The sequence below is a fragment of the Dipodomys spectabilis genome, unplaced genomic scaffold (assembly GCF_019054845.1).
Source record: "Dipodomys spectabilis isolate Male_0828 unplaced genomic scaffold, ASM1905484v1 ptg000125l, whole genome shotgun sequence".
NCBI classification, from domain to species: Eukaryota; Metazoa; Chordata; class Mammalia; order Rodentia; family Heteromyidae; genus Dipodomys; species Dipodomys spectabilis.
The window spans coordinates 7,594,011-7,621,035 of NW_024870802.1; the positions used below are offsets into that span (position 1 = coordinate 7,594,011).

The window sequence follows — 27,025 nt, forward strand, 5'->3', positions numbered from 1 at the left end:
GTATCAGTTGGCTTTATTGGAATCCCCCAAAATCTTTATTAAGCTTCTCTTGAGTCCATTTATTCACAGCTTCTCGGCGGAATCTTGGAAGGAGTTAATGGTTTCCATTTGTGCTCCCTTCACTTCCCAGAACTGCACAAATTTGTTCTCACCTGTCTTCAGTCCTCAGTTGATCACCCAGGTTCACATGCTCCCTCAGAACGCTGCCATTCTTTCCAGCTGTCCATCGGACCTGTTTTTCTACATTGCAAAAATCTCTTGATTTCAATCACGAGAGACGTCATCTGGGCCTATTTGCTTCAGTAACCTAAACGCAGCTTGAGAAGCAGCAAGAGGAGTCTGAAGTGAGATAGCACTTGCCTCCCCAAGCAGTATATGAGCATTCCTGTGCAGTAATTTCTAAGGGTCTGGAAAATACCAAATGTTTCTAGCTCTCATTTTAAAAATAAAAACGTGATATGTACTCATGAATCTCCTTTGGGCCCAAGCAACCATCTAGTATCAGATACTGCATTTCTCATCTTCTCCTGGTGCTACTGCCCTGGCACATTTTCAGCTGCATCACCTACAACTGGCCTTGGAGATAGGAACTTTTGTTATTTTCCTCATCCTAAGGACAAGGAAAGCAAAGCTTACAATGATTGTTTTTCCCAATTGGTCTCAGAGCTCAGATTTAAAGACAGGTTTCATTCATTCCAAATCTATTGCATATAAATTTTATTGGATACCTTTACTATGCCAAATTCTCTAATAGGCATGGGTACAGGACAGAGTCTAGAGTTCAGACTTTCTAGTTGGGGCGGATGATAAACAAACAGGTGGTGCATTTAGATGAGAAATGTGTGTGCAAATGTAGAAGGAAATCGAAGGGAGAATAGAGTGCATGCAGGAGGTAGTCTGAGCAAGATACAGTCTTTCTCCTCAGGAGTATTCACACACGCAAGTCTGGTGTGATGCAACGTAAAGTAATTGCAGCAGCTCCGTAGCATTTCTGGTGCAGAGGAGAATGGGTGTGAAGGCTGCTGGTCTCTCACCAGTGTCCTCACACGCACCACAGGTTGTACTCAGCACGTGAGTTGTAATTGGTCATCGGCTTTTCTATATTTCCATTCAACTTGTATGATTTTAGTTCTTTCCCACATACACAACCCCTAGTCCCATTCCTATCCTATTTTTTTTCCTTTCTTCATCTCCTGTTCCTCATCCTGGCCCTTCTGAATGCCCAAAGGCCAGTCATAAAAGACAATGGTGAATAAGTGACACTGGTCCCAAACCAACAGATTTAAAAAATGAAAAGTAATTTTGAGCTTGTCCCATCAGAAGCTCAGAGTGCCAAAGGAGAACATTTAAACTTTGTAATTTTTACAGAATGTCTTGATTTCTATACAGAAGTTCAGGAGTCCAGGGTAGAGGGTGGAGTCTTGCCTTTGCAACAGTTACTAGCTGGTTTGTTCCACAGCGGACTCTAGGATGGTGATAGAATGAGGTACATGGGAACATCCACACATGGAAATATGGGGAGATATGGGCATATGTGTATGTGTGAGGATACTCAGTGGGGGAGACACATTCCAAAAGAAGCAATTGATCAATGAAAGAGTAAAAGAAAAAGTGAGAAGCAGATGCTATTGTGCTTGAAAGTTAAAAATTTATGGTGGGTGCAAACATGTCTCACAAAGTGCTTGATAATTGTCTTTACAGTTAAACTTCTGCACCATAGAGGCACATTAAAGAATTTGGTGCCACATAAATACTTCTTTTTTTTTGTCATTGAAAACATTTAATAAATCCTACTGCTTGAGGGTCAAAATCCAGGGAAAGTTAACACTGAAAAGCAGGAAGAATGGTAACTTCTGCATACAAAACTCTTTATCATCTCATCAGTGTATTAAGAATTGATTTTACTGAAAGGAAATGTCAAATATCCTAAATTCCAACATGGCTGACAATAACAGTTATGCATACTTAGAATCATGCATATTATACATAAATACTTCTTAACAGAATGAACAGATAGAGTCTCTGAGGCTTAATGCATAATTTTTGTTACATTGTTTCGAAGCATAAGAGCTTGTACACATTTCATTCCTAAAATGTCAATGTTTCTTTATCCTATAAAATGGAATCTTTCCCTGGACATTTTTTTTTTTTTTGCAAAATTTAAAAGAGAAAAACCCAACCAAACCAAAACAACTCTACATGATCTTCATAACACTGTCTCTGACCTCTGGGAAAGGCTGCTCTGATTACTTTGGAGGTTAATGCTTCTGAAGCGATCCATGCAAACATTCTGAGAAGGGGGAAATCTGCCTGGGTCTCTAGCAAAACTCCACCCGAGGCCTGGGAAGTATTTGCACGGACTAACAGGAGTGGACAAGGCAGTTCTAACCAACAGAACTTTCTGACTGAGCATAGGGCATGGTTCAGGAATAAGTGCACCAATTAACAAGAGGAAAACATCTGAGAAGATATAAACTTGCTTAGCAACATCACAGTCTTTGTTTTGTGGTGAAGGAAAGTGAACAAAACAGATTTCAGTAAATTAAATGTGGCAAAGACCTGTGTGAGATCTCTTTTCTTTTCTTTTAATTTGATTGTCAAAGTGATGTGCTTATGTACAGTTACATAGGGAAGGTAGTGATTACATTATTTTTCTACTCTCCCTCGTTTTCTCCTTCCCTTCCCTCTAGACTTCCCCCCCCCAGTTGTACAATCCTTTCCAGCATATTGTCTTGTAAATATCCTTTTGGTTCCCCCTTTGTCCTTGTTTTCATCATTTTGTTGTTCCCCTTTCCTTCCCTAGATCATATATATACAATATACATATATACAATATATATACAATATCCAGGGTACATATATACAATATCCAGGGTACCAAAATTGAATACAATGACAATTTGGGGATAAACCATAGAGGGGAAAACACAAAGGAAAAAAAGAAATCACATTGTACATTAAAAACAACAACAACGAAGTAAATCCTCTTGTGTTATGTCTTGGAATTCATTTTGCTTAATATCATCTTTTTTTTTTTTTTTGGTCGGTCGTGGGGCTTGAATTCTGGGCTTGGGTGCTGTCCCTGCACTCTTCAGCTCAAGGCAAGCGCTCTACCCTTTGAGCCACAGTGCCACTTCCAGTTTTCTAGTAGTTTATTGGAGATAAGAGTCTCACAGGCTTTCCTGCAGGCTTTGAACTGAGATCCTCAGATCTCAGCCTCCTGAGTAGCTAGGATTACAGGTGTGAGCCACCGGCGCCTGGCACTTAGCATCATCTTATATAGTCATATGTACATAACTATTGAGCTCTTCTGCTCATCTGCTAAGATTATCCTAGATGTATACTAGTTATTGCAAATAAGGGAAACCATGGGACCTATGTTTCTTTGGGTCTGGCTTACTTCACTTAATATGATTTTTTTTTTTTACAAGTCCTTCCATTTCCTATCAAATGGGGCAGTGTCATTTTTTGGATGGAAGCATAAAATTCCATTGTATATATGTATATACCACATTTTCTTGATCCATTCATCTACTGAGGGGTATCTGGGTTGGTTCCATATCTTAGCTATGGTGAATAAAGCTGCGATAAACATAGTTGTGCTGGTAGTTTTAGTGTGGCCTTATTTGTGGTCATCTGGGTAAATGTGCAGAAGTGTCATAGGGGAGCTCTATGTGTAGTCTTTTGAGGAACCTCCATATTGCTTTGCAGAGTGGATGAACAAGTTTACATTCCCACAAACAGTGTAGTAGTGTTTCCTTTTGGCCAAATTCCCTCCAGCATCTTTTGTTATTAGGCTTCTTGTTTATAGCTATTCTAACCGAGATCTTAAAGTGATCCTTTGATTTTAAACAACCCTTTGGTCCTAAAATTCTACTCAACCTCACTACAAGGAAAGAATCAAAAGCCCAACTCCGTCTATGACTGGTCACAGCCAAATGATCTGGTGGAGGTGGAGCTAGAACCCAAGAGATGAATTGAATGGAAGGAGGAAAGAAAACATTGAAACACAAGGAGGCTCTAGGCTGGTTAGCACTGTGTAAACGTGACCGACCATGTGCTGACTGCAGAAACATCCCAGTGCTGAGTTCAAATGTAGCTGTGAACTGAATGCGAAGGCGCCTTCCACATTCTGCGTGTCTTCTCCCACTGGCCCCCATTCCATATCACCTTTGCAAAACAGCTCTTGATTTTGTAAGAATAGCTTTCGTGGTATACAAAAATTTACCTTGTACCAATCAGGCCGTGTGTCACTCCAGCTATGTTGTTTTCACTCGGGATTGCTTTGGGTATGAAAGAATTTTTGTGGTTCCATGAGGGAGGAAATATTTTAATATGAAAAACCAATATTTTAATATGAAAGAAAAATTCTGGCCTCAAATAGCTATAGTACTTTAAAATACCTTGAGACACGGACCATACTTGGGATTAAGGAGAGACGTCTTCAGGAACAATTCCGGCTATCAGAGGTTCAACAGAGCGTGGGCCAGGCAATAGTCTAAACAGGTCTTCTGTTAGATATTTATTCCCATGTCACGGATCAGAATTCAGAGAGGCTGAGAGGTTTTCTTGAGTTTACCAAGTCAGCAGCCCTTGTGTGTGCACTTAGCCTCCGTTCCTAGACTTGAAGCCTGGCTTTGTAAAGGAAGTTTCTCTCCCCTCTAGCAGCGCAGGTTTGGGTGGATGGGGATCACATGATCCCATGTAGCAGCTGTTGCCAGGAGTGAAAAATGCTTGAAAAGAGTAGCACCGTATCCTAATTACCTGTGGCAAGGAAAACATCTGTGGAGGGAAAGTAATGAAATTAGTTCTAACGTCTAGCAGTCACATACATTAATTGACATTAATTAATGCCAAATTACAAGACACGTCCTATGGAATCGCATCATGCACTCAGCAGAATTGAATATGGAAAGAATTCATCATACATCACACTATTACTGCAACCCTCTGGGGAATGAGAGTGATTGGTCCCTCATTATGAACTGCAGCCAATCTCTTTCTATTTCCATTACCAGGAGGAGGGAAACAAACTAGGGACACTTTCCCAAGGCAGCCAGCTCAAAATTGAGCATTTACCCTTCAGCTTCTAAATATCACTTTAGCTGTTCTGAACAAGAATTGAAGTGAAGAGTACTTCCAAGGCCTTTTCTGGTGTACTTGGTAATGCTTAGACCAAAGACAGGCATATTGTATGGTGTAACCACAGTTTTCAACAAAAGGGATGTAGGAAAAGAAAACATGCAGTGGAGATCAACACAGTCCTTTTTAGAGTTCACAATCACCCTCCATTCACATAGCTGAGACATGCTAGACCAGGGATCTGTTCATAGCTTGTCAAACTCTTGTCTCACATTATGGCCTTACCTCTAATGTTAGCATCTCATGTATATGCATATGTATTTTATATATGTTTTTCCTATATAGGCACACATCTATTGACATCTATGTCTATCAATACATATAGATATGTATAGATTGATATAGCTAGTTAGCTATAGATATGGATGGATAGATAGACAGATAGATAGATAGATATAGATTTTTTAAAAAGGCAGGTTCACAATGCAATATTTTGGTAACCCACATTTAGAAAGTAGAAATTTACTGAGATACGTGTATTAATATGTGCTCTCACCACTTTTTCCTAGCGTTAATATTTTTTGCTCAGGGTATATATTTCAAAACTAAGGAATTAACATTAATGTCTTATCACTAATGGATAACCTGCTTCCACAGTGTAAGCTTTAAGCATTTCCTCATAGAAGCAGGATGTCAGGACCAAATTGGACATGTTCCACAGCTTAGTTATTCCTCTGCTGTTGTTTATTTTCTTCTCTCATTTTTAGTTATTAGTAAACATTTGTGAATATCCAAATGGGTACAATCTTGCACAGATTATTATTTTCTTAGATAGTTCTCTTAAATTAAAGAATTCTATTTTAATTATATGTATTTTAGCACATTACCTCATAGAGGAATTATTTTTATTAATTTATTAAAACATAGATAAATAAGCTCCTGACTTTCCATTTTTAGTAGCATAAAAGGGGTACAACGGGGTTTCATTGTGATACTTACAACATGCATTCAATATATTTTCATCAAATTCAGCCCAACTAATTACTTTTTCTTTACCAACTTCCTTCCTCCCCAACCTTTTCTAATAGTTACTGATGAGTTTCATAGGGTTATTTTGATATACCTATATATAATATACAGCTCTCTATAATATTCACCCCTGCTGTATACCTTTCTCTCTTTTTCCTCCTACTGGTTCCTTTGCCACACATTCTCTCCCTTACAAATGCATCATGGTTTTTCTTTTTTGTTTGGTTGGTGGTGGGGGGCTTGAACTCAGGGTCTGGGCACTACCCCTGACCTGTTTTCTCAAGACTAGTGCTCTACCATTTTGAGCCACAGCACTACTTCCTGTTTCCTGGTGGTTAATTGGAGATAATGTTTCACAGACTTTCCTGCCTGGGCTGGCTTTGAATCAGGATCTTCAGATCTTAGCCTCCTGTGTAGCTAGGATTAAAGGCTTGAATCACTGACATCTGACTATCTTTTTTTTTTAAGTCTAGATTCCATATTTGCATAAAAAAGTTATTTTAAACTTAGCTCCTCACAATTAACATGATGATCTCCAGTTGTATTCATTTCTTGAAACTGCCTTCATTTCATGTTTAGTTGTTACTGAGTTAGTAACATTGTATATATTGTATATATCCATTGTATAGACACAGTGTACTTTCTCTATCTCATCATCAATTTCTGGGTACTTAGCCACCGTCTGTTTCGTGGCTAACATGAATCATGCAGTTCTGAATGTGGCAGTGCAAGGATCTCTCTGGCATGTTGACTTATATTACTTTTAATGCATGCCTAAGGACGCAGGATGAAATGATAATTGCATTTATAACTTATGGAAGAACTTCAGTACTGATTTCCTTAGTGGCTATACTAGTAAATCAAACTATATTTAACTGACATTGGCTCTAAACCTCCTGAGGTCTTCAATGCAACATGGCAGACTTGCAAACAAGTCAATAACTCCTACCAACATTTCTACAAATTACTTCCTCGTTGAGTTTCATTCCTCTTATCAGCAAAATCAATGGATATTTCCTAATCTGTAGTGTTGTTTTGATCAAATATACTGGATAAATACTATCATCTTTTAGAATGTCTGGAATGTCTGGCACATAGATATTCAGTAACTACATTCCATAGACCTAACTGTTCTCCCCAATTCTTATATAAATGAATTATAAATAAGGCATGTGTGTGTGTGTGTGTGTGTGTGTGTGTGTGTGTGTGTGTGTGTTTGATGGTCATGGGGCTTGAACTCTGGGCCTAGGTGTCAATTTTACAAACTATAGTGGAAGTTATACTTGTCATTAGCAACCCCAAATCAGGAAATTTTGTTTTAATTTACTTATTCAAAGTTTTTATTCATAGTAAGAGTTGTAGAAGTAGGGAAGCTCTAGAATCATTTTAATCTAAAGCCTACTTGTGTAGGTTTGGCTTAGACCCAAAGAAACATAGGTTCCATGTTTTCCTTCATTTGTAACAATTAATATATGTGTAGTATAGTCCTAGCAGAGGATCACCATAGCTCAATAGCTATAAAATGATGCTAATCAAAATGAACTCCAAGACATGGAAACAAAGTTTTTTTGTTGTTGATGTTGTTGTTTTTGTGTACCATATGAAGTCGTCCTCCCCCCCTCCTGCTTTGGTGTATCCCTTATAGTCACTGGTTTTGATTCTGGTACCCTGTATCTTGTATATATGTTTATCAGATTGTGGGAAGGGAAGGAGAATAACAAAATGCTGAAACAAGGACACAGGGCTAACCAATGCAGCAGTGGTACTCACAAGCCACTAGGTTAGAAATGAACTTAACAACTTGAGGGGGCGATTTTTTTGATTGCTGTATATTTATTCAAATATTTTCATAGATAATTCATGTACTACTGAGTACATTGTAAGGTTCTTATGACATTCGAACTAAATGGAGGAAGACTAATTCAAAGAAGTCTAGCTCTTAAGATCTAGATAAAGCTCATAGAATATTTTAAAATACACTTAAACAAGTGTAATCCCAAGAAAGGAAGCTTTAGAATCAATGTAAGTACAATACTTTGAGTTGTCCAAAACATACAATGTACAGGAACTCTTTAGTTATGTAGTTCACTTGTTGATTATCTGGCTACAGGTTCAGTTACTAATGTAAAACTTGTACCTAATAACTTCCAAAATTGCTTTTAAATAAAGACCTTAAGTTGTAGCAATAAACAAAACAGAAGATACAATTAAAACAATACTGCAGTTTATAAAAAAACACATAAGAAATTTCAACTCTTAATCCTTTGAGTTATAAAAATCAATGATTTGGGCTAACCGATAAACAAGTTTTTCATGCAATTATTTGCATAACTCTAGTAATGCTAGAAGAAGCAGGCATAAGATCAAAATATTTTAAAAAACACTAAAACATAAAAATACTTAGCCCCATTATTTATCGGTAGGACATGTTCATTTATGCCTACATTTCAGTATTTATATGATTGTTCTATTTTAAAAGTCACATCCAAAGGATAAACAAAACATCCTATGCATTGTCATTATTTGTTTATTTCTTAGTTGGTGAAAACGTCCTTAACTTGTCAATATAGCAAACAAATTTCAGCTCTGATTGCTATGCAAAAAACAGAAGATAATTTTCTTTGCAATTAACTTTATAGTTCAATTGCATACAGGCATCATGCTAAGTGAAAAAATTACTAACAGTATTATATACTGAAAAAATTAACAGTTTATTATAATGTATTTTATTTAACAATCTAGGAAGTTCGCAGCCATCAGCAGTTCCAGTGCAATTTCAGGTGCAATTGGGAATTCAGGAATCTCGGGGGAGCTGTTAGTGTAGTGAACCTTGTAGGTAAAATACATGCATACTTTTGATAGCACATGTGAAGGGATCTCTCTCAAATTGACCTCCTTGGTTTCATTCTCAGCAAACTGACCTGGGCCACTCAACAAGGCTTTTATTGTTTCTGATGTTAGTGCATGCTCTCTTTTTACAATAAATTCGTGACCATCAGAAGATATTTACTTGACATACATGGCATCAGGGCCTTCACAGCCACCATAGGTTTTCTCCTCTCCATCCATTATGTTCTTATACAATTTTACTTTGGTTCCACAGGAACTTTAGTAGTTTCTTGCGAATCCCGCCACTAATGCAGCCACCACAGCAGTCTTCCCCTTCCTGTGGGGGTGATTTGAGGGAGAGGGATAGTGGGAGAAAAACGAGGGAGGGGGTAAAAATGTTTGACAAGAAATGTACTTATTACCTTACTTATGCAACTGTAACCCTTCCATACATCACCTTGACAACAAAACTAAATTAAATTTTTAAAAAAGCTCACTGATTTTATTAGTTCCCTTCCATCTTTTTCTCACACATTCTATGAGCTTGACTCTAAGCCTGGCTATCATATAACAAGAAGTGTGTAAAGCACTTTCAGGCATTGTATTGAGACACAGTGCTTCACAGAGGAAGGAGATGATCTTTGCCTGTACCTCTCCTTGCTTCTCATGTACCAGGATCTGGGTTTGAATCCTTTCTTCTAAACCAAACCAGTGTCATGGAGTCTAGGAAGCTTGAGTGGATTTCAACCCAACAGTCTTAATATGTAAGCATGTTCGTTTATTAAAAGCTCCATAATTGGCCTGTTCAGAAAAATAGACAGAGATGAATCTATATTAAGCAGGTCACTTGAAATACCTGATGGAAGAATATATAACAGAGCACTCAAATTCAGTTTAGTGTAGCCAGTCTTATTAAGGGGCCTAGGATGTGCCTCCGAATTATCTCATCATTGTGAAGGATAGCAAAAAGAAAAAAGAAGAATATGATCATTCATAATAACAACTGCATTGAACAAATTGTATTTTGAATATTTTGTCTACATATTATTTCAGTTAGTCTGTCTACTGGCCAGACTGCTTTATGATATTGGTATCTCTGTTTTAGCAGTTGAAAGAATCAAGACTGGGCTGAGAATTAGTGGTAGAGTGCTTGCCTAGCATGCATGAAACCCTGGGTTCAATTCTTTAGTACCACATAAACAGAAAAGGCTGGATGTGGCACTATGGCTCAAGTTGTACAGTGCTAGCCTTGAGCACAAGAAACTCAGGGACAGTGCCCAGGCGCTGAGTTCAAGCACCAGGACTGGGAAAGACAGAGGGGGCGGGGAGGAGAGGGAGAGAGAGAGAGAGAGAGAGAGAGAGAGAGAGAGAGAGAGAGAGAGAGAATAGGAGAGAGAATAGGAGAGAGAGAAAGAGAGGAGAGAGAGGAGGGAGAGAGACAGAGGGGGAGGAAGGAAAGAAAGAAAGAGAAAGAAAGAAAGAGAGAAAGGGAAGGAGGGAGGGAGGGAAGGAAGGGAGAGAGAAAGAAAAGAAAGAAAGGGAAGGAAGGAGGGAGGGAAGGAAGGGAGAGAGAAAGAAAACAATGAAAGAAAGAAAGGGAGAGAAAGGGAAGGAGGGAGGGAGGGAAGGAAGGGAGAGAGAAAGAAAAGAATGAAAGAAAGAAAGAAAGAGAGAAAGAGAAAGGGAAGGAGGGAGGGAGGGAGGGAAGGGAGAGAGAAATAAAAGAAAGAAAGAGAAAAAGGAAGGAAGGAAGGAAGAGAAAGAAAGAAGCAAGATTCCAGAGGATGAAGTTACTTCCTCTAAACAATGCAGCTAGTAAGTGACTGTTCCCCAACTTAAGACCAGGCTCATGGTCACAAATCTTCATGGTTTCTATGTCCCCAAGCTACCTTTGGAATCAATGAAGTCACTCAGAACACTGTGCAATGGTCTAGTGGAGTGTGAAATTGTGAGGTAAGGAGTTTCTGTCCCACAGAGATGACCACTCTGGGAGGAAATGAGTCTCAGAAATTATTTTTTAAGAAAAGCGGCCTTGAGTTATGCTCTAAAATGGAACTACAGGAATTCTGGAGAATGAGATGGGAAAGGATGAGTAGAGAACTTGTCAGCAGTTCCATTGTGAAGGTAGTTTATTTAGATTGGATGGCAAAAGTAGTGCAGTTCTGTATGCCCAGAGAAGGCTGCAGCGTGAATGACTGCTATGAGTAGAATGCTTCCGCCGTGGTCCTGAGTTTGCTAGCAGCTGCATTAGTCAGTCATTGATAGGAAGGGTGCTTGCTGCATCCCGGAACATTTTTGGATGCACACAGAGCTACCCAATGTCTCATGTACACATACTCCCTGAAAGTGCGGACATGTTAATTACCTTAAGAGAAATCACCAATCAATTCTAAATCCTTTCTGGCACATTGCTGCCCATTCACACTTTGTGGGAGTGGGGTCATCCCCTGCTGAGCTCTTCATGTTTCTGATCCCTTACTGTACCTCATCCTATACAAGTAAAACAGCTTCATCGCTTAATTTACAAATGTATATTCGAATAAGCATACATGGTCCAGTAGAATTTTATTCGCTGTCTACTATGTGCTAGGATAGATGTTAAAAACTAGACAAAGTACATCAGAGAGAGGGAGAGAGAGAGAGAGGGAGAGAGGGAGGGAGGGAGAGAGAGATAGAGAGAGAGGGAGAGAGAGGGAGGGAGAGAGAGAGAGAGAGAGAGAGAGAGAGAGAGAGGCAGGGAGGGAGGGAGGGAGGGAGGGAGGGAGGGAGAGAGAGAGAGAGAGAGAGAGAGAGAGAGAGAGAGAGAGAGAGAGAGGAGACCAAAGTATAGAACTACAGGAGTCTATTTTCCTGAAGACCACAGAGTTTATATTCTAATTTTCCAGGTGACAGAAATAAATAACTACCATGGCATTGTCATGTTGAGCTGACCCCTCTGGTAGGAATGAGCAGGATAATGTGTGCTGGAGAATAATTCTGGATGATCCTCAGAAATTACAGTGATCTGAAATTGAGAACTTCTATAGTAACAGTCTGGGAAGAGCCATTGTAGGTGAAGAGAATGTGAATTGAAAGTCTCTAATACAATGAAAAGTTTAGCCAAGTTCTGAACATAAAATAAACCAGATGAGAGTAATCACAAGAATTAAGGAGATGATCCTGGGAGGAAGGATGGAGTGGTAGACAGTGGAATGTTTTGAATTCATGTAATGAGATGAAAATCATTTTAGGTAGGATGTCCATGATCTGATTACTAAAGCACACATTCAGTATCTCCAGCAATGGAGACTGAATGGGTATAAGAGTTACTGTTACTTGTATCTATTGAAACAAAGCTTTAGGCTCAAGAATCTCTCAATTCTGATCCAGTTCTAAATCATAGTAGAAGAAACACCATTATCTTAATAATTACTGTGCGTAATAGCAGCCTAAAAGTTTTAATACTACATGCATGCATGCATGTGGGTGTATATGTATTTCCTTGCAATTAAAGATCGAAATGTGGGGGTGAATTTGTCTAAAATGAAAAGTGTATCATGAAGTCACAAGTATCCTTGCAAGTTCTGAAGATGTGTCATTTGGGAGAGAAAAATCTAGAGAATAAAAGTTTATTCACCAGAATGGTAAGACGTAATGTTAACAACAGAAGGAGAGTTGGAAGTAAGGGAATAATTAATAATAATAGTAATAATAAATATTAAAATGACGTACCTAAAGATTGTGAGGCTTGTGTAAGTACTGGAGGCAGCAAGGGAAATATAGAATATCTCCTGAGACTCTAAAGCACTGAACATTTTTCTCCCCATCCCCCTTTGTTCTTTTTAGATTCACAATACTTAACGTGTCGAATGCAGAATTGCACAGATGCCAACAAGAATAAACCTTTTCCAGGCTACATTGACCCAGACTCTCTGATTGTCCAAGATGATTACGTATTTGTCCAGGTATGAGAGATCTACTTTACTGAATGTCTCACAAGCACTTCTGTTTCTTGTTTCTTTTCCTTCTGCAGCCTTTTTCTGCTTGTATCCACTTAAGAATAGAAAGAAAATAGAAAGAAGGAAGAAGGAAGAAATAAACAAGAGGGGGAGGGAAGGAGGGAAGGAAGGAAGGAAGGCAGGCAGGCAGGCAGGAAGGAAGGAAGGAAGGAAGGAAGGAAGGAAGGAAGGAAGGAAGGAAGGAAGGAAGGAAGGAAGGAAGGAAGGAAGGAAGGAAGGGAGAGAGGGAGGGAGGGAGGGAGGGAGGGAGGGAGGGAGGTAAAGAAGGAAGACCGACAAAGATTTATTACTGAGTGTATATGCTTGTGTACTCACAGAATATTAATTAGATCCTTCTGCAATATCTGCAATACCTTATCAACAAGTCACAAAGGTGCTGTTTAGAGCAGGAAGATTATCTAGAGGATGATGCACAGTTTTATTTGTCCCCTTCATCTGTTTTCCAAAGATCTACTTGGCAAAGAAGCTCCTAGTCCTCAAAGGGACTGAGCAGATATGTCAGTCTTTTCTTATCAGGAATGTGGCCAGTTAATCTTTCCTCTCCCCAGAGCTACCTGCAAAGCAGAATAAAGGATATAAAGAGCCACTGTACAGTGTACTGGCTGGAGGTGGAGAGAAGATGGAAGCTGGAGTAAGAGTAATCAGCTGTTATTGTCAGGTGCTGACTGTGTTTGAAAGAAAGAGAGACTTTCAGCTGTATTCCACCAGGCTTGTCCCCTCCTAAGAGAGCAAGAAACACTTTGAGAAGCTGAGATTTCATGTGTCGTTAGAAGAGACAGGGAGTCCCATTGCTTTCTTTTCAGCACCTGCGAAAAGATTTTAGGCTGATGTGGACAATGCGTTTACAAGTTTTGTCATTGCTTTTCATGTTGCAAATGACAGAGCCAGAATTGCTCAATAGCTGAACTAGGTGTGTGTATTTATACACACACATATACATTTAAATTGCAGCACAATTTGCAAAATGATCTTTCCATCTTGCTAGAGTCGAGACACATTCTAGACACATTGTAGACACCAATATTTTGATTTGAACAAAATAATTTTGATTTCAAAGATCTCATTCTAGGCTTTCCACAAGCAGTATGTTTAAATGCCCACCACACCAACATTAGCCTGTTTTTAAGATGGTTTACAAATGACTTTGCAGACACCATTTCCCTCTTCTTCAAAGACATAAGTAATGGATACTTTGATAATTTCAATAGACATTACACATACTGGTGCTGTGTAATTCATTTCTCTATCAACTCTGCTTCCAGGAGCCTGGAGAGATAGAAACTGATCGTAGAAACTTTCAGGTTTCTATCAACAGTTAACCCCCCCCCCCCATTTGCAGATTCTGCATGAAGCACTTCACACATTTTCTCTACGCCACTACGAGCTCCATCGCATCCCCCTCGCCTCCTATGAACTTTATAGCAGTGGAGATGGCCACGTGCCAGTCACAACCCCAAGTGTCTGAGGTACTTTCACCCCAAACACTTGACATTCTGAGAACACAAACTCCAGTTGGCGGCATTCAAACTCAAGTTCTTCACGCAGCTTTAAAGACTGGATGCCAAGGAGGGGATTGGCAGGGGCACATTCCACATTGCTCCCAGCACAGTGCTTATACCCAGGAGGGAAGTACCCTCTCTCCTTTTCCTCAACCCACTAGGATCCTTCCACCTGTCTCTCTGGTACAAATCTGGCCCAGGCTTTACACCTGAAAGATCCAAACTTGGAATACATTTGGGCTACAATCCTGCCATGGCTTTCCCAGCACCGAGGATACATGCTCACAGCCATGGATGTGACACCATCACGCGGGAATTCAGTTCCCCTTCTCGTGTGGCACGAACCCTTTCCTTCTAATACAGCCTGAGAACCTGTTTGTTTAGGGAGTTGGAGCTGGAGAGCAGGGCTGCTAAGGGACTGTGAGACCACAGATTTCAAGGCTTCTGTCTCTCACTGGGGGAAACACACAGCTCTGGGGAAAACTGAACCACAATGCAAATTAAGGAATCGTATTAGTGTCTACTTGGTGCAGTGTCAGCCTCTGACCACGTAGGTACAATATGTATGTGGTTTCAGAGCTAAATGCCAGTTTCTTCCCTGTTGTCACCCTGGGCATTCGTGCTGCTGTATGGTGATTGGTCTCTTGTATTCAGGCATCTGTTCTGTGACCTATAGTCATTTAACAGGTCTCCTCACAACCTTGTTTTTCTGATCCAGCTGACCTCGGGAGGAAGACCACATTATTATGTGTCCTACCGAAGGAATGCATTCACCCAAATGAAGCTTCCCAAATATGCGTTGCCCAAGGTATGGCCTGAGTTGTTCTTTTTCCTTTTACTTCTTGCCTCCAGTGTCCATGTAGCCCTGCCTCCGCCCAGCTTCCAGGGACCACCTCGTTGGTTTTCCAGAATCATCTCTCATGGCTGCTCATCTCTGTTTCCTATGTTGTGGCTTCCTTTCTTTTATTTGGGTCAGTTTCTCTGCTCTCTTTCTGTCTGCCTTTTAGTCTCTCACATTCTCCTCCTCTCCCTTGGTCTTTGAAGTAGGAGCTGTAGCACCTGACTGGATGAGTAAGCAGTGTGTTTTGCTTTTCAATATGCAGTATTGAAAACTTGCTTTCCGATATTAAGCATTTTCAAAGAATTTCTTTTCAAAGCATTTCTATCGAGGCAGCAATAAACATGTTGGCCACCTGGTATACAGTCAACAGGTGGGCCGCATCATGTGGTTGTTGTTAATTGTTTCCTGCTAGGGGTTACAGCCACATGGCAGGAACTTCTGCTTTCTTTCTCAGTGAGAGACTCAGGAGACTGTGCTTGGAGTTCTGAGGCACAGGCCTGCAGAACTTTAACAACAGTTAAAGACTGTCGGTGGCTGACACCATCCCCAGGCTGTCTTGCCTGGAACAGTGAAACACTCTGTTAATATGGAGCTCCACCTAGTGGAGGACTTCAGTCTGACAATAACCATGTGCATCCCTGGACATTTCTGTGGCCAGCTTTTATTAATCACTTGTGGCTTAGTTTCAGAACAAGAGAGATGTATGTGCAAGAGGTGAAGACAAGAGTGTTCTTGTCTCTTTCTCTTGTGTTTTTACAGTTGCCATTGTAGTAAGCCATCTTGGACTAACACCAGCTATATAGATCCTCAGGAGATTATATTACAGGCATAGCATAAGTATACAGCAGGAATGCTCTCCAGGAGAAATGATAATACAAAATGTCTCCAGTTTATCCAAGCAGAAATCCCTTATTGGACCAACACTCTACCCCATACCTTATCAGTGAAGGATGAGTGTCTATAGATCATAGCCCATTAGAGGTAATGTCACACATTGGAACACCCTATTAACTCAAATCCACTCTATCCATGCTAACAGTTATTGTTTTCAGCTTTTGAAAGATTAGCAGCTATGGTAATTACCCAGAATCAGGTCTGTGAGAGTTTGTACATTTAAGTTCTTGCTCTTGATTTGCATAATTGTTTTTTTTTCTTTTCCTTAGTAAGGTAAGAATTACCAACAGTGATATTTTACCTTGGATGAAAATTAGATGCACCTCATATGCAAGAGGAAAACTAATTATTTTTTTAAATAAAATATCCCATGATTATCTCCTAGGATTCTCTCCTGAGGGAGATCAATGCATTACCTTGTAAGTAAAACAGAGCTGCCTCCTACCCTGAGTCATTTCTTTTGAGAAAAAAAAATGAAGCATTTGACTCACAAAATGTACACTTAAAAACAAGAATTATACTCAATGCCACGAGATCGTCTGGGTCAAGAGTAAGAATCTAAGTCCTGAAATAGCAGATTTTACTTATCTTATGATCATGCCTAGCATGACCACATGTTCTTTAAGTAGAAATCTTCACCCAAACCAATTGTACCACTTCTGACATCTATGGCCATGTTTGTGTCTGTCTGTCTGTCTGTCTGTCTGTCTATCTATCTATCTGTCTGTCTATCTATCTATCTATCTACTTCTATTCCTATAAACATAAAGTCGTAACTACTATTGTTAAAACATAGACACTACGTTGAAAATGAACTTTACAACTTGGTTGGGGGAGAGAGAAGAGGTGGGGAGGTGGGGAGGGAAGGGATGGTAGGGGAAAAACAAAGGAGGGGGTAACAATGCTGGATAGGAATTGTACTCATTACTCATGCAACTATAACCCCTCTGTACAGTATCTTTACAATAGAAATATGTATTAAAAAAGAAAACCCAAAAGAATACTTTGTGTCAGTCATGGGGTTTGAACTTTTAGCTGGGGTGCTGTCCCTCAGCTCTTCAGCTCAAGGCAAGTGCTGTACCACTTGAGCCACAGTGCCATTTCCAGTTTTCTGAGTGGTTTATTGGAGTGAGATTCTCACGGACTTTCCAGCCTGGGCCTTTGAACTGCCATCCTCAGATCTCAGCCTCCTGAATAGCTTGGATTACAGGTGTGAGCCATCGGCACCCAGCTTAAGAATAAGTTTTTTAAACTAAAAAAAAACAACAACATAGTACCACCATCTTCTCCATGGTAAAACTATTGTATATTGTATGTTGGATCCAAAAACATGGAGAGAAGAAGCCTCCTTGGCCGAAGAAGCATGGTAGTTTAAAAATCAGAGCAATTCTTGTGGCTGTGTACTGGAGACTTGGGAGATGGGTACTTTGCTTTCCTTGTCCATGGGCATCTCAAAGATTGTTGCTGACAGCTGTCCCCTGTAGCATCTAGCCAATCTGGAAGGCAAAGTTCTACTTTGAACCTGAATCTGCTACTTATCCTTCTCCTTCTGTTCCCTAGAGAGCATGTTCCCTGACTCAGCCTCATTTGAGCTCTGAAAGCAGAATGAATGCAGTGATTAATCTAGCTTGTTACCACAAAAATGGGAACTAGCATGGCAAATGAGTAAATTATTTGGTCTAGGTGGGTGTGTATTACATAAAGCAACGAGATGCCTCATTAGAGTCCCATTACACCTTCAAAGAAAAGTCCCCCCCACCCCCCCACCCCCGAGAGGGCGGAGTGAGCCGCTGAAAAAGTGCATGCATTCCTTCCATAGCCTTCTATCCCAGCCTCCGTGCTGCCCCTGGAAAAGAACGAGGCTGAATGAACAATGTGCTGAATGAAGGCATGGAGACCAACCAGCACTTTCATGTTCATTTTCTCTAATCGTCAGCTGTCATTGGGTCAGTTCTTGAAAGACTTGACTTTCCAGATCTGTGTTAAAAATGAATTACTAATATAATAGTAAAGCAAATGCCAAGCAGGGAGAGGGCTGAATTTTAATACTGCTGCTAACACATTCAACCCTCTACTAGGAGTAGGGAACCTTTTTTTTTCTTTCATTTTCCTCTCTGCTCAGGGACCTCTGGATAGTCACATCATCACTCATGGGCCATGCAAAATTATCAATACAGACAGATGATCCATGAGAAGCTGATGAACACCTCAGCATCTATTCCATCATGTATCAAATGATTTTGAGCAATGTGCATGCCCAGATGTTTCCCAAACCCTGCTAGACAGAAGCCGAGTGGCAGTTTCCTTTCTCGTCACTTACTCGGGTCTCATTCCGAGCTGCTCAAGTGAGATAAATGAGGCAATCCATATGAAAGTGCTTGGAGCATTTTGGAGGACAGATACTCTATAAAAGCAAGGTAATATTATTATTAGTATAGATCTAGTTGTCTCCAAGGTGGAAGATAGATGTGCCGCAGAATGCAGGTGGTATGATGCTGCCTTAATTTGAGAAAGGCGATTCAGATTTGGACCTTCATCTGTCACTAAACTTGCTTTGAAACCTTGAGTCGGTGATTGATCAATTTGCCTTATCCTCATAGTCTTCTGAATAGGAGCTTATGCAAAATAATACTTGGTCAGATGTGTAACACAGAATAAAAGGTCTTAAGTGATGCTCTGTAAAAATTTAGTCCTGTGATCAAATAAGTTTAAAACAGAAATGAATTCCATTATGCATTCTTTCTCTGTAGACTTAATAGGCTCATGGCTATATGGGAGATATTTTAATAGCCTCTTTGCAAACTAACGCCCTTTAATTCAGCATTAATTCAACATTTCATCCCCAGGTGTGATGGCACACAACTGTAATCTCAGCACTCAGATAGAGGTAGGAATATCACAATTGTGAAATGTTGAAACCGCATTTCAAACAAAACATCAGCAGATCCCATCTTAGTCTACAAATGTGTAAGTCAGTAAAAGAGAAAGAACACACTCTCCTTTTTATTTGGTCAGTCACAGATCTTGAACTCAAGGCCTGGGCTTTTTCACTCAAGGCTAGCACTCTAGCTCTTTAAGACACAGCACCACTTCCAGCTTTTTCTGAGTAGTTTATTGGAGGTAAGAGTCTCACAGACTTTCTTGCCCAGGCTGGCTTTGAATCACAATCCTCAGATGTCAGCCTCCTGACTTGCTAGGATTATAGACAGGAGCCTATAGAAGTAGAATTAAGTGAGCAGGGGAAAAAAAGGTGATATTTGAATATGAATTGAGTACTTTGATTAAAATATGTACTACCAACGTCATTAAAAAGTTCCAAAATCCATTTAATGTAAGCACACTATAGAACGAGAACAGGAGAGTTGCTCACTTTCCCATCCATATGGAGAGATATATTGTTATCATTATGTGACCCTTTCTCCGAGTGACCTAGATCAAAACACTTGATTTTCTATTTACTACTTTATAGTGAGGAGGGCCACCAGGTAGAAATTCTAAGCACAGACAGAACTCCTCTTTCATGAATAAGTAACTAAACTAATATCTGAACTGAAGGTACAATGAAAAATTTAGATTAGAAGTTTGGGACAATTTTCAACGATGGAGTGGTCAAGGCAGATTTTTGACCCTCCTGAAACTGGTCAAGGGGAGAGCCTCATCTATCAGTGAGGATCTGCAGAGTCAGCTACATGATAGCCAAGAATCTTTCCACATTTTGACTCTGTATTGGAGAGGGAGTCTTTTTTTGTTTTGCTTTGTCTTGTTTCTTCTTTGGAAGTTGTATAATACAACTTCTTGGGCCAGAGAACAAAAGACAACTGAAAACCTTTGAACAGCCATCCCTAAACAAGAGAGCAAGCCTTAGTCAGAGACAGCCAGTGTGAGGTCTGCGTTAACCTCTACTACTATAGAGTTCTGAATAAGGAAGAAAAGATTGAGAATTCTCATCTCAAGAGGAGCATACACTACCTCCATGTTCCCCTCATTTTGTTTCTGTCTCCTAAGACCACTGGAAACATTCATTTGAAGACTAGTTTCCCCCCTCTTTTATTTAAGAGTTCATGCAAAGCTTCTCAAAGTCAGCCATGTTGATGAGCAGTTAAGTCATTATGGTAGTGAGTTCTCTGGGTATCACTTTGCTTCTGGAGGCACCTCAGAAGCTGCTGAACCTTTGGGCAATGCTTTCCAAACTGAAATGTACATGCAGTGAGTACTTTTATTCAGGAAGTGGGGCCTGAGGTTTTATATGCCTACCTGGTTTGCAGGCAATATCCATGCTACTTGCCCAGACATCATGGAAAGAGATTTCAAGGCTTATCTGTTTCCTTTCTGTCTTCAGATTATCCTTGTGTTTGCCCCATCTAGAAAGCCTTCTGAGCAAGAACTGTGTTGGAACTTGAAAATGCATCAGTATGATTGGTTCTCTAAAATATCTATTTAAGAAAGTACTGTTCAAATTAGCTAACAAAACAGTAAAATTATAGCTGAGCTAAGGGTCTCTCTGTCCTATTTTCTCATGACCCTATTGTCTGACCCTTCATGTGTCAAAGAAAATACATGATCAATATTTAGCTAATGATTACTTCTTATCCATGCAAAAGGAAATTCCTTGCCTTCCATCAAAGTATCTCTGTCTATTACATTCCACCGGTTTTAGGTACAAGCCAGGTTAACATATGACGCACCTCTTCCCTCTTCACATCCTGTGTCTCTCTGCAGGACATGCATGTCATCAGCACCGATGAGAACCAAGTGTTTGCTGCCGTCCAAGAATGGAACCAAAATGACACCTATAATCTCTACATCTCCGACACGCGCGGTGTCTACTTCACCCTGGCCTTGGAGAATGTCCAGAGCAGCAGAGGCCCTGAGGGCAATGTCATGGTTGACCTCTATGAGGTATGTCACTGGGCAGATGTGATTCTGGACACTTGTGTGTGGTCCCTGGCCTGACTGGTGAGCTGACTGCCATCTCGTAATATTGGATCTACATTGCATGTAGCTCAGTACACTCGGGGAATGAAGTGCTTACGGATGGTTTGGTTTTTCTTTTCTGTAACTAATTTGCAATCTATAGAACTCTTTTTTCTGGACAACATCTTCAAGATATGAAGCCCTAGAAGACTTGGAATGTTCCGCACACACTGCTTACAAGCTGTTCCGAAGGGCAGACAGCATGGGACACAGTGGGGTGGTGGGCAGCATTCTCTTAGCTCTCTCTGAGGAAGAGTGGAGGAATGGGGACATCTGGCAGGCCATCACAGTACTTCTTAGTATGAAAGACTTCTTAATTCAATAATCTCCCCTTGTTAATAACATTCCTGTCCCTGGACCTGGGAATGAGATAAGCTTAATAGGTTCTTTTTCCTAACCCTGGGGAAAAAAGGGAATTAGCAAACAATCGCAAAACCAAAAGGGGTAACATAACTCCCTCGAGACAATTATATAGCTTCTGTTTCTCTTTCTCTCCTTCTCTTTGATATATCTTTTTTTTTTCTGGTCTTGGGGCTTGAACTCAGGTCCTAGGCACTGTTCCTGAGCCTCTTTGTGCTCTAGGCCAGTGATCTACCACTTGAGCCACAGTGCCACTTCCAGATTTTTCTGAATAGTTTATTGGAGATGAGAGTCTCACAGAGCTATAAGAGCCTCATGGGCTTTTCTGCCCAGGCTGGCTTCAAACCTCTATCCTCAGATCTCAGCCTCCTGAGTAGCTAGGATTACATAGCCTTATAGGCATAAGCTGCCAGCGCCTGGCTTCAAAGCATTTCATTTAAAATAAAATCATATTTGTTAGAATAGTCAGCTTTCATGACAAGCACCAGAGCTTTAGTTGATTTCTTAAAGCACAGTTAGGTAGGAAAAAAAAAAGCTACTTTGGGGGGCTGAAATTTAGCCATTTGTCATTCTTTTTATGGGCTATGAAAGATTTATAATGGGTTGTAATGAGCCATTTAAAAACATATTCAGGATCTGAACAGCACAATCATATACCTATGTTCTATCTAAAAATAATCTAAAAGGATTCAAAGATGTGTAGTTATTATGACACTACCATTTAGCTGAGGATTAGGTTTAAGAAGTCAAGTGGTTGTTTGTATAAGAAGAAGCAAGGAAGTTATGTCCATATGAAAGAAACCATTTTCATTTCCGAAAATCAAGCTTAGCATCACAATTCCTCTTAGTGTTTTCTATTTTCCTTGTTCTTCAGCTCATAAGCAAGCTATTTTTCAAAACTTCACTCTGTATATAAATACAGGTCAGGAAAGTGTAGGTCCAATCTAGAATCAAAATATTTGTAATGGACTTTTGAAAGACTAGCGTGGACTTAGATTGTGTGCATATATTTAGAAAAAGGAAATGCAAGTCTTTCCATATTTTCCCATTTTTTCTATTCTTCTTTTTCTAGTCTTCCCATGGTTCAGCTAAAATTGGTATCAAACATATCAGCCTCAAACTAATCATGTAGTCTAGAAAACATCTACTTATACTGTTCAATTTCTAATTTGGGGGTTCAATTTGATACATGTCATAGTTTTAGGATTCAATCTGCCTGGATTTAAATCTTTCCTATGCTGCTTGTATGTATTTTTTTCAGACAAATTCATGCCTTCTGTCCCGTAATTTCCCTGATTCAAATACTGAGGTTAATACTGGATTTCACTGATGATGGGGTGAATTAATCTTGTGAAGTACTAACTAAAATGTCTGAAATACAGTAATGCTCAATAATTTACAATTAGTTAATTAGTTCATATTACGTTCCAGTGTGCCTAAACAGATATACAATATTCTACTATTAGAATATCTCCTTTAAATCGACTCACAGGAATTTAAAAAAAATCTACTTACATTGTTTAAATTTTCAACATATTTCAATAATTTAAAATTTCTTCTTCAACTCCTAGTAGCAAATTATCATGGCCACCTAAGCATCTTTAACACTAACTAGTTGCTTTCTTGTAAACAAGTGGAACTTGCCACATTTCTCTCCTCATCAGTAAATTAACATTGAAATTAGAAGTGTATTTTATCCAAGTACCTTACCTTCTCTTCACTTGATCCCACACTTACAATCTAAGTATCTTGTCCAAATGCCCAGGTGCCATGAAGTGACAGCAACTATCAATCTACCACTCCAGACACCGCTCTACTTCTGGCTTTTTTGTGCTTAAGTGGAGATAAGAGTTTCCCTAGACTTTCCTGCCAGGGCTGGCTTTGAACTGCAATCCTCAGATCTCAGCCTCCTGAGTAGCTATGATGATAGATGTGAGCCATCTTTGGCACCCAGCTAGAATAGAGTCTTGGAATACATTTTTTTTCCAACAGAAGTATAAACCGTATCAGTTGGTCCTTTGATGATAGGGATGATAACTGCTTTTCACAAATAAGTTTTCTGGATTCAGACATGGGTATCAGGTGTGGGATGAGAAGAGGAGGCAGGGTGACCTGTAGACACAGCAAACATTTCTTTATTAATTCTGTATTCCCTCTGAGTGTCTCTCTTGCAGTTGACTGTCTGTAGGGAAACTGCTGCCTCTTCTTATCATCACTTTGAGCAATGGCGTGACCGTATTATGTAAAGGTGTTCTGCATCCTGGGGCCAGGAGAGAAATGCCTTTGTTTTATTAGCCTGACAGTTCACAGCACGTTGAATTGAAATGGATGTGATCAGAACAGCAGCGCTGTATCTGCTGATTACCTAGATAGAAAGAATATTGGCAGACACAGAGCCTGGCACAAATGTTCCCTTAAATCTGATTGTTCTGGCTAGCAGGGAGCTGAAAGCCATCTAGCATGAATTTCCCAGTAGAATTGCGATGAATGATGAGAGCTTAGAGATGAATGAAAAGCAAGAAAATCCATAAATGAATTAATCAGGAGTAGATATGAGCAACCTCTGAGGTGGAGGTGACAGGGATAAAAAAGAAAACCCTCAGGATGCACGTCTGCTCCTATTGGGGGTGGCTGAGGAGGGGCCGCCATTGTTTATATGCTCTTTCATGGTTACTCCCTGCTATTCCTGGATCCACATACTCTTTAAGCTATTTTTGTACAGGCACATTGTATAACGTTTAAATAACTGGATGGGTATATGCATTGAGAATATACACAAAAGATGGGTGTCCGTGGAGAATGCCAAAAGAAACAGAATTCCCATTGAAACTAATCATTTGTTTGCCCACATATGGAGCATGAGCATAGTATTTGTATGGGATGAGACAGGAAAATGTAAAGGACACAGAATTGGGGGCAAGGGGAGAAAGCAGTTTCCTAGGGTTTCCTTGTTGAAATACCAACATTGTCCCTTAGTGTGAATTGAGAGTCAAGAAACGTGAGCCAGGAATATTGAACATAGAGCAAATACAGTAAAAAATGGAATAGGATATTTGGGATGCCGTTATTCACAAAGCACAGTGCAAATAACTTTCCTTTTTTTTTCATTTAGTTTATAACTCTAAGATACAGGGACCACAACCATTTTCTTATCATTAAATAGAGACTGAAAGAACATAGCCACGGTTAAAGACAAAGCAAATTAAAGTCCTAAATTTAAGTGTATTCAAATTCTATTCTACAAAATGCCATGACTGCTGAAAGATCATTATCTGGAATAGTATTTGCAGTGGACGAGTAAAAATTGTTGAAATGAAAGTTCATTGCAGGGCAGGTTAGGGTTAGATTTTTTTTGCCTACCAATGGAAGAACAAACTGGTCTTGGGATTAAAAAAAGAGAAAAAGAGAATCAGTAACCGATGGTTCTGGTGGTGGCCGAAGAAGAAAAGATGTGATAAATGTGCTTGCAGTGTGTGATTCTTAGTGTATTTGTGTCATGCGAATGATGAAAGGGAGTTTGACAGTTTTGGACAATATCCTTCCTCCTTTGGGATGGGAATATTAATTAATGATGATGAAGAACGCTGTGGCTTAATGGACAATGACAGTTCATGCCAGCTGAGTGGGAGGAAGTTGCTGGGAGTGCAGCCACCTGGTTGAGAAGTTCAGAATGCACACAAAGTGTGCCTGCAGGACAGAGGCATGGTGTGTGTCAGGAAAGACACAAAGCTCTTTTAAAAAGAGAAAACTCAACCATCATGCTCATGGACCTTACACCATGATTTCTCGGAGAAAAGACATCTCTTTTAAGCCAGGGTAGGAAGCAGGAAAGACAAATACTCTCCAACCTAAAGTTCCCCCCCCCCCCCCCCCCCGCACAGGATACAGAATAGTAAATTATCTTCCTAGAAGTAAAGTGTTATTTGAGCAAGTAAAAGTGAAGAAAGGTCATTTAGACCTTTCTGTGTCAGATGGGTCCCCCAGTTCCACAGGCAATCCCAGCTCTTTGTCAGTAGGTGGCTGGGAGCTTTACTTTTGAAAATGAAAACATTCCATTCCCAAGTCCAAAGCAGTCAGGGTCTTTAAAATATTCTTTTCTTGCCAGGCAGCAGTGGCTCCCACCTGTAATGCTGAGATCTAAGAATCCTGGTTGGAAACTAGCCTGAGAGATTCTTATCTCTAAGTAACCACCGAAAACTCAGAAGTGTAGCTGTGGCTCAAATGGTAAAGCACCAGTCATGAGAGACTAAATAAATAAATAAACTGAAGGGACAGTGCCCAGGTCCTAAGTTCAAGCCTCAGTATCAGCACACATAAACATATATACATGTGTTTGCGTGTGTACGCTTGCATGCGCACACACACAATCTTGGCTTCTGTGATAGTGAGTGTTAAATGCTTTTGAGACTTCTGCTATCACATTTCTCCATAGGAGAAGCAAGGAGACAAACATAGCTTATAAACACATTTATCCTCAGAAATCTTTATGCAAAATTTAACAGGAATAAAATGTCACAGGCCTTTCCTAACAGGGAGATAGACTCTCAACATTAGGATGGATTGTTTTCATGGAAACAGCTACTTTGGACAGTTTCTGAACAGATGAAGGCATCACTTCCGTGGGTCATACCCCTACCCATACCATCCGAGCCCTGCTCCGTTCCTTAAACATGCACAGGGATGGATATGGAGAAAAGTTATCTGGCAACCTAAATGTGTTCCCCCATTCACACTGGAACTCGAATCCTCACAACCACATGTGCACGCACGCGCACACACACACACACACACACACACACACACACGAGAAATGACATGTACACTCACATATTTCAGTATTTGGGGCAGCAATACCCTTTAGATAGAAATTTTATAGAGATTCCAAGAAAGAAAATATAATAAGTTACAAAAAAAGCTTTGGAGCAAAGTGCCCTCATGCATAGAGCTAGCATTGAGAAACATAAAAGGTGGATTCATCACACTCACAGATAGAGCGATAGCAAAGACACAAAAACCAAAGAGCGGGGGTGACCATCTCTGTACACCAGGCCACAGCAGCAAAACAATAAGAAGACAACCTCAAATAGAGTCCTTTGGAAAGTAAGCAGGCCCTCTCCTGCTCTGTTCCCTGTTGACACACATTCTCTCTACTTTGCCAAGTTTTTATTCTTCAAGATAAACCTGAAGGCCAAGCTGCCAAAGATGGATCACAAAGCACAGCTCCCTGCTCAAGTGGCATTTGATAATGCCAAGCAGTTGGGGGCCAATAAAGTCACCACGTCTACAAATGAGCCAGCTCCTAAACGTGCACCACCCTGCCCTGACACTCTTGCCAAAAAAAAAAAAAAAAAGAGAAAGGTAGAGAAGCAGGAAGGGAAACAGGATAAAGCTGTTGGACTAGGTAATATTTTTATTCTTTCTATACTTATTATTGTAACTCTTTATGACATTGAATGGTTATGAGAGAGTCATTTCTCATTTCGGGGTTATGTATGCAGAAGAGACCAGCATGAACGTTG

General features: G+C 40.0%; 1 protein-coding gene and 1 pseudogene across 4 annotated transcripts in view; one reads left to right on the plus strand and one right to left on the minus strand.

Moving 5' to 3' along the window:
- Sorcs1 (sortilin related VPS10 domain containing receptor 1) overlaps positions 1-27,025 on the plus strand; it is a 514,871-nt gene that overhangs the window by 394,052 nt on the left and 93,794 nt on the right. For all 4 annotated transcript variants that reach the window (XM_042689577.1, XM_042689575.1, XM_042689574.1 and 1 more), the window contains exons 7-9: positions 12,766-12,884; positions 15,156-15,245; positions 20,892-21,071. In XM_042689577.1, the coding sequence (XP_042545511.1) occupies positions 12,766-12,884; positions 15,156-15,245; positions 20,892-21,071 (389 nt within the window). The remainder of the gene's footprint in view (positions 1-12,765; positions 12,885-15,155; positions 15,246-20,891; positions 21,072-27,025) is intronic.
- Positions 8,842-9,268, minus strand: LOC122115960 (annotated as a pseudogene).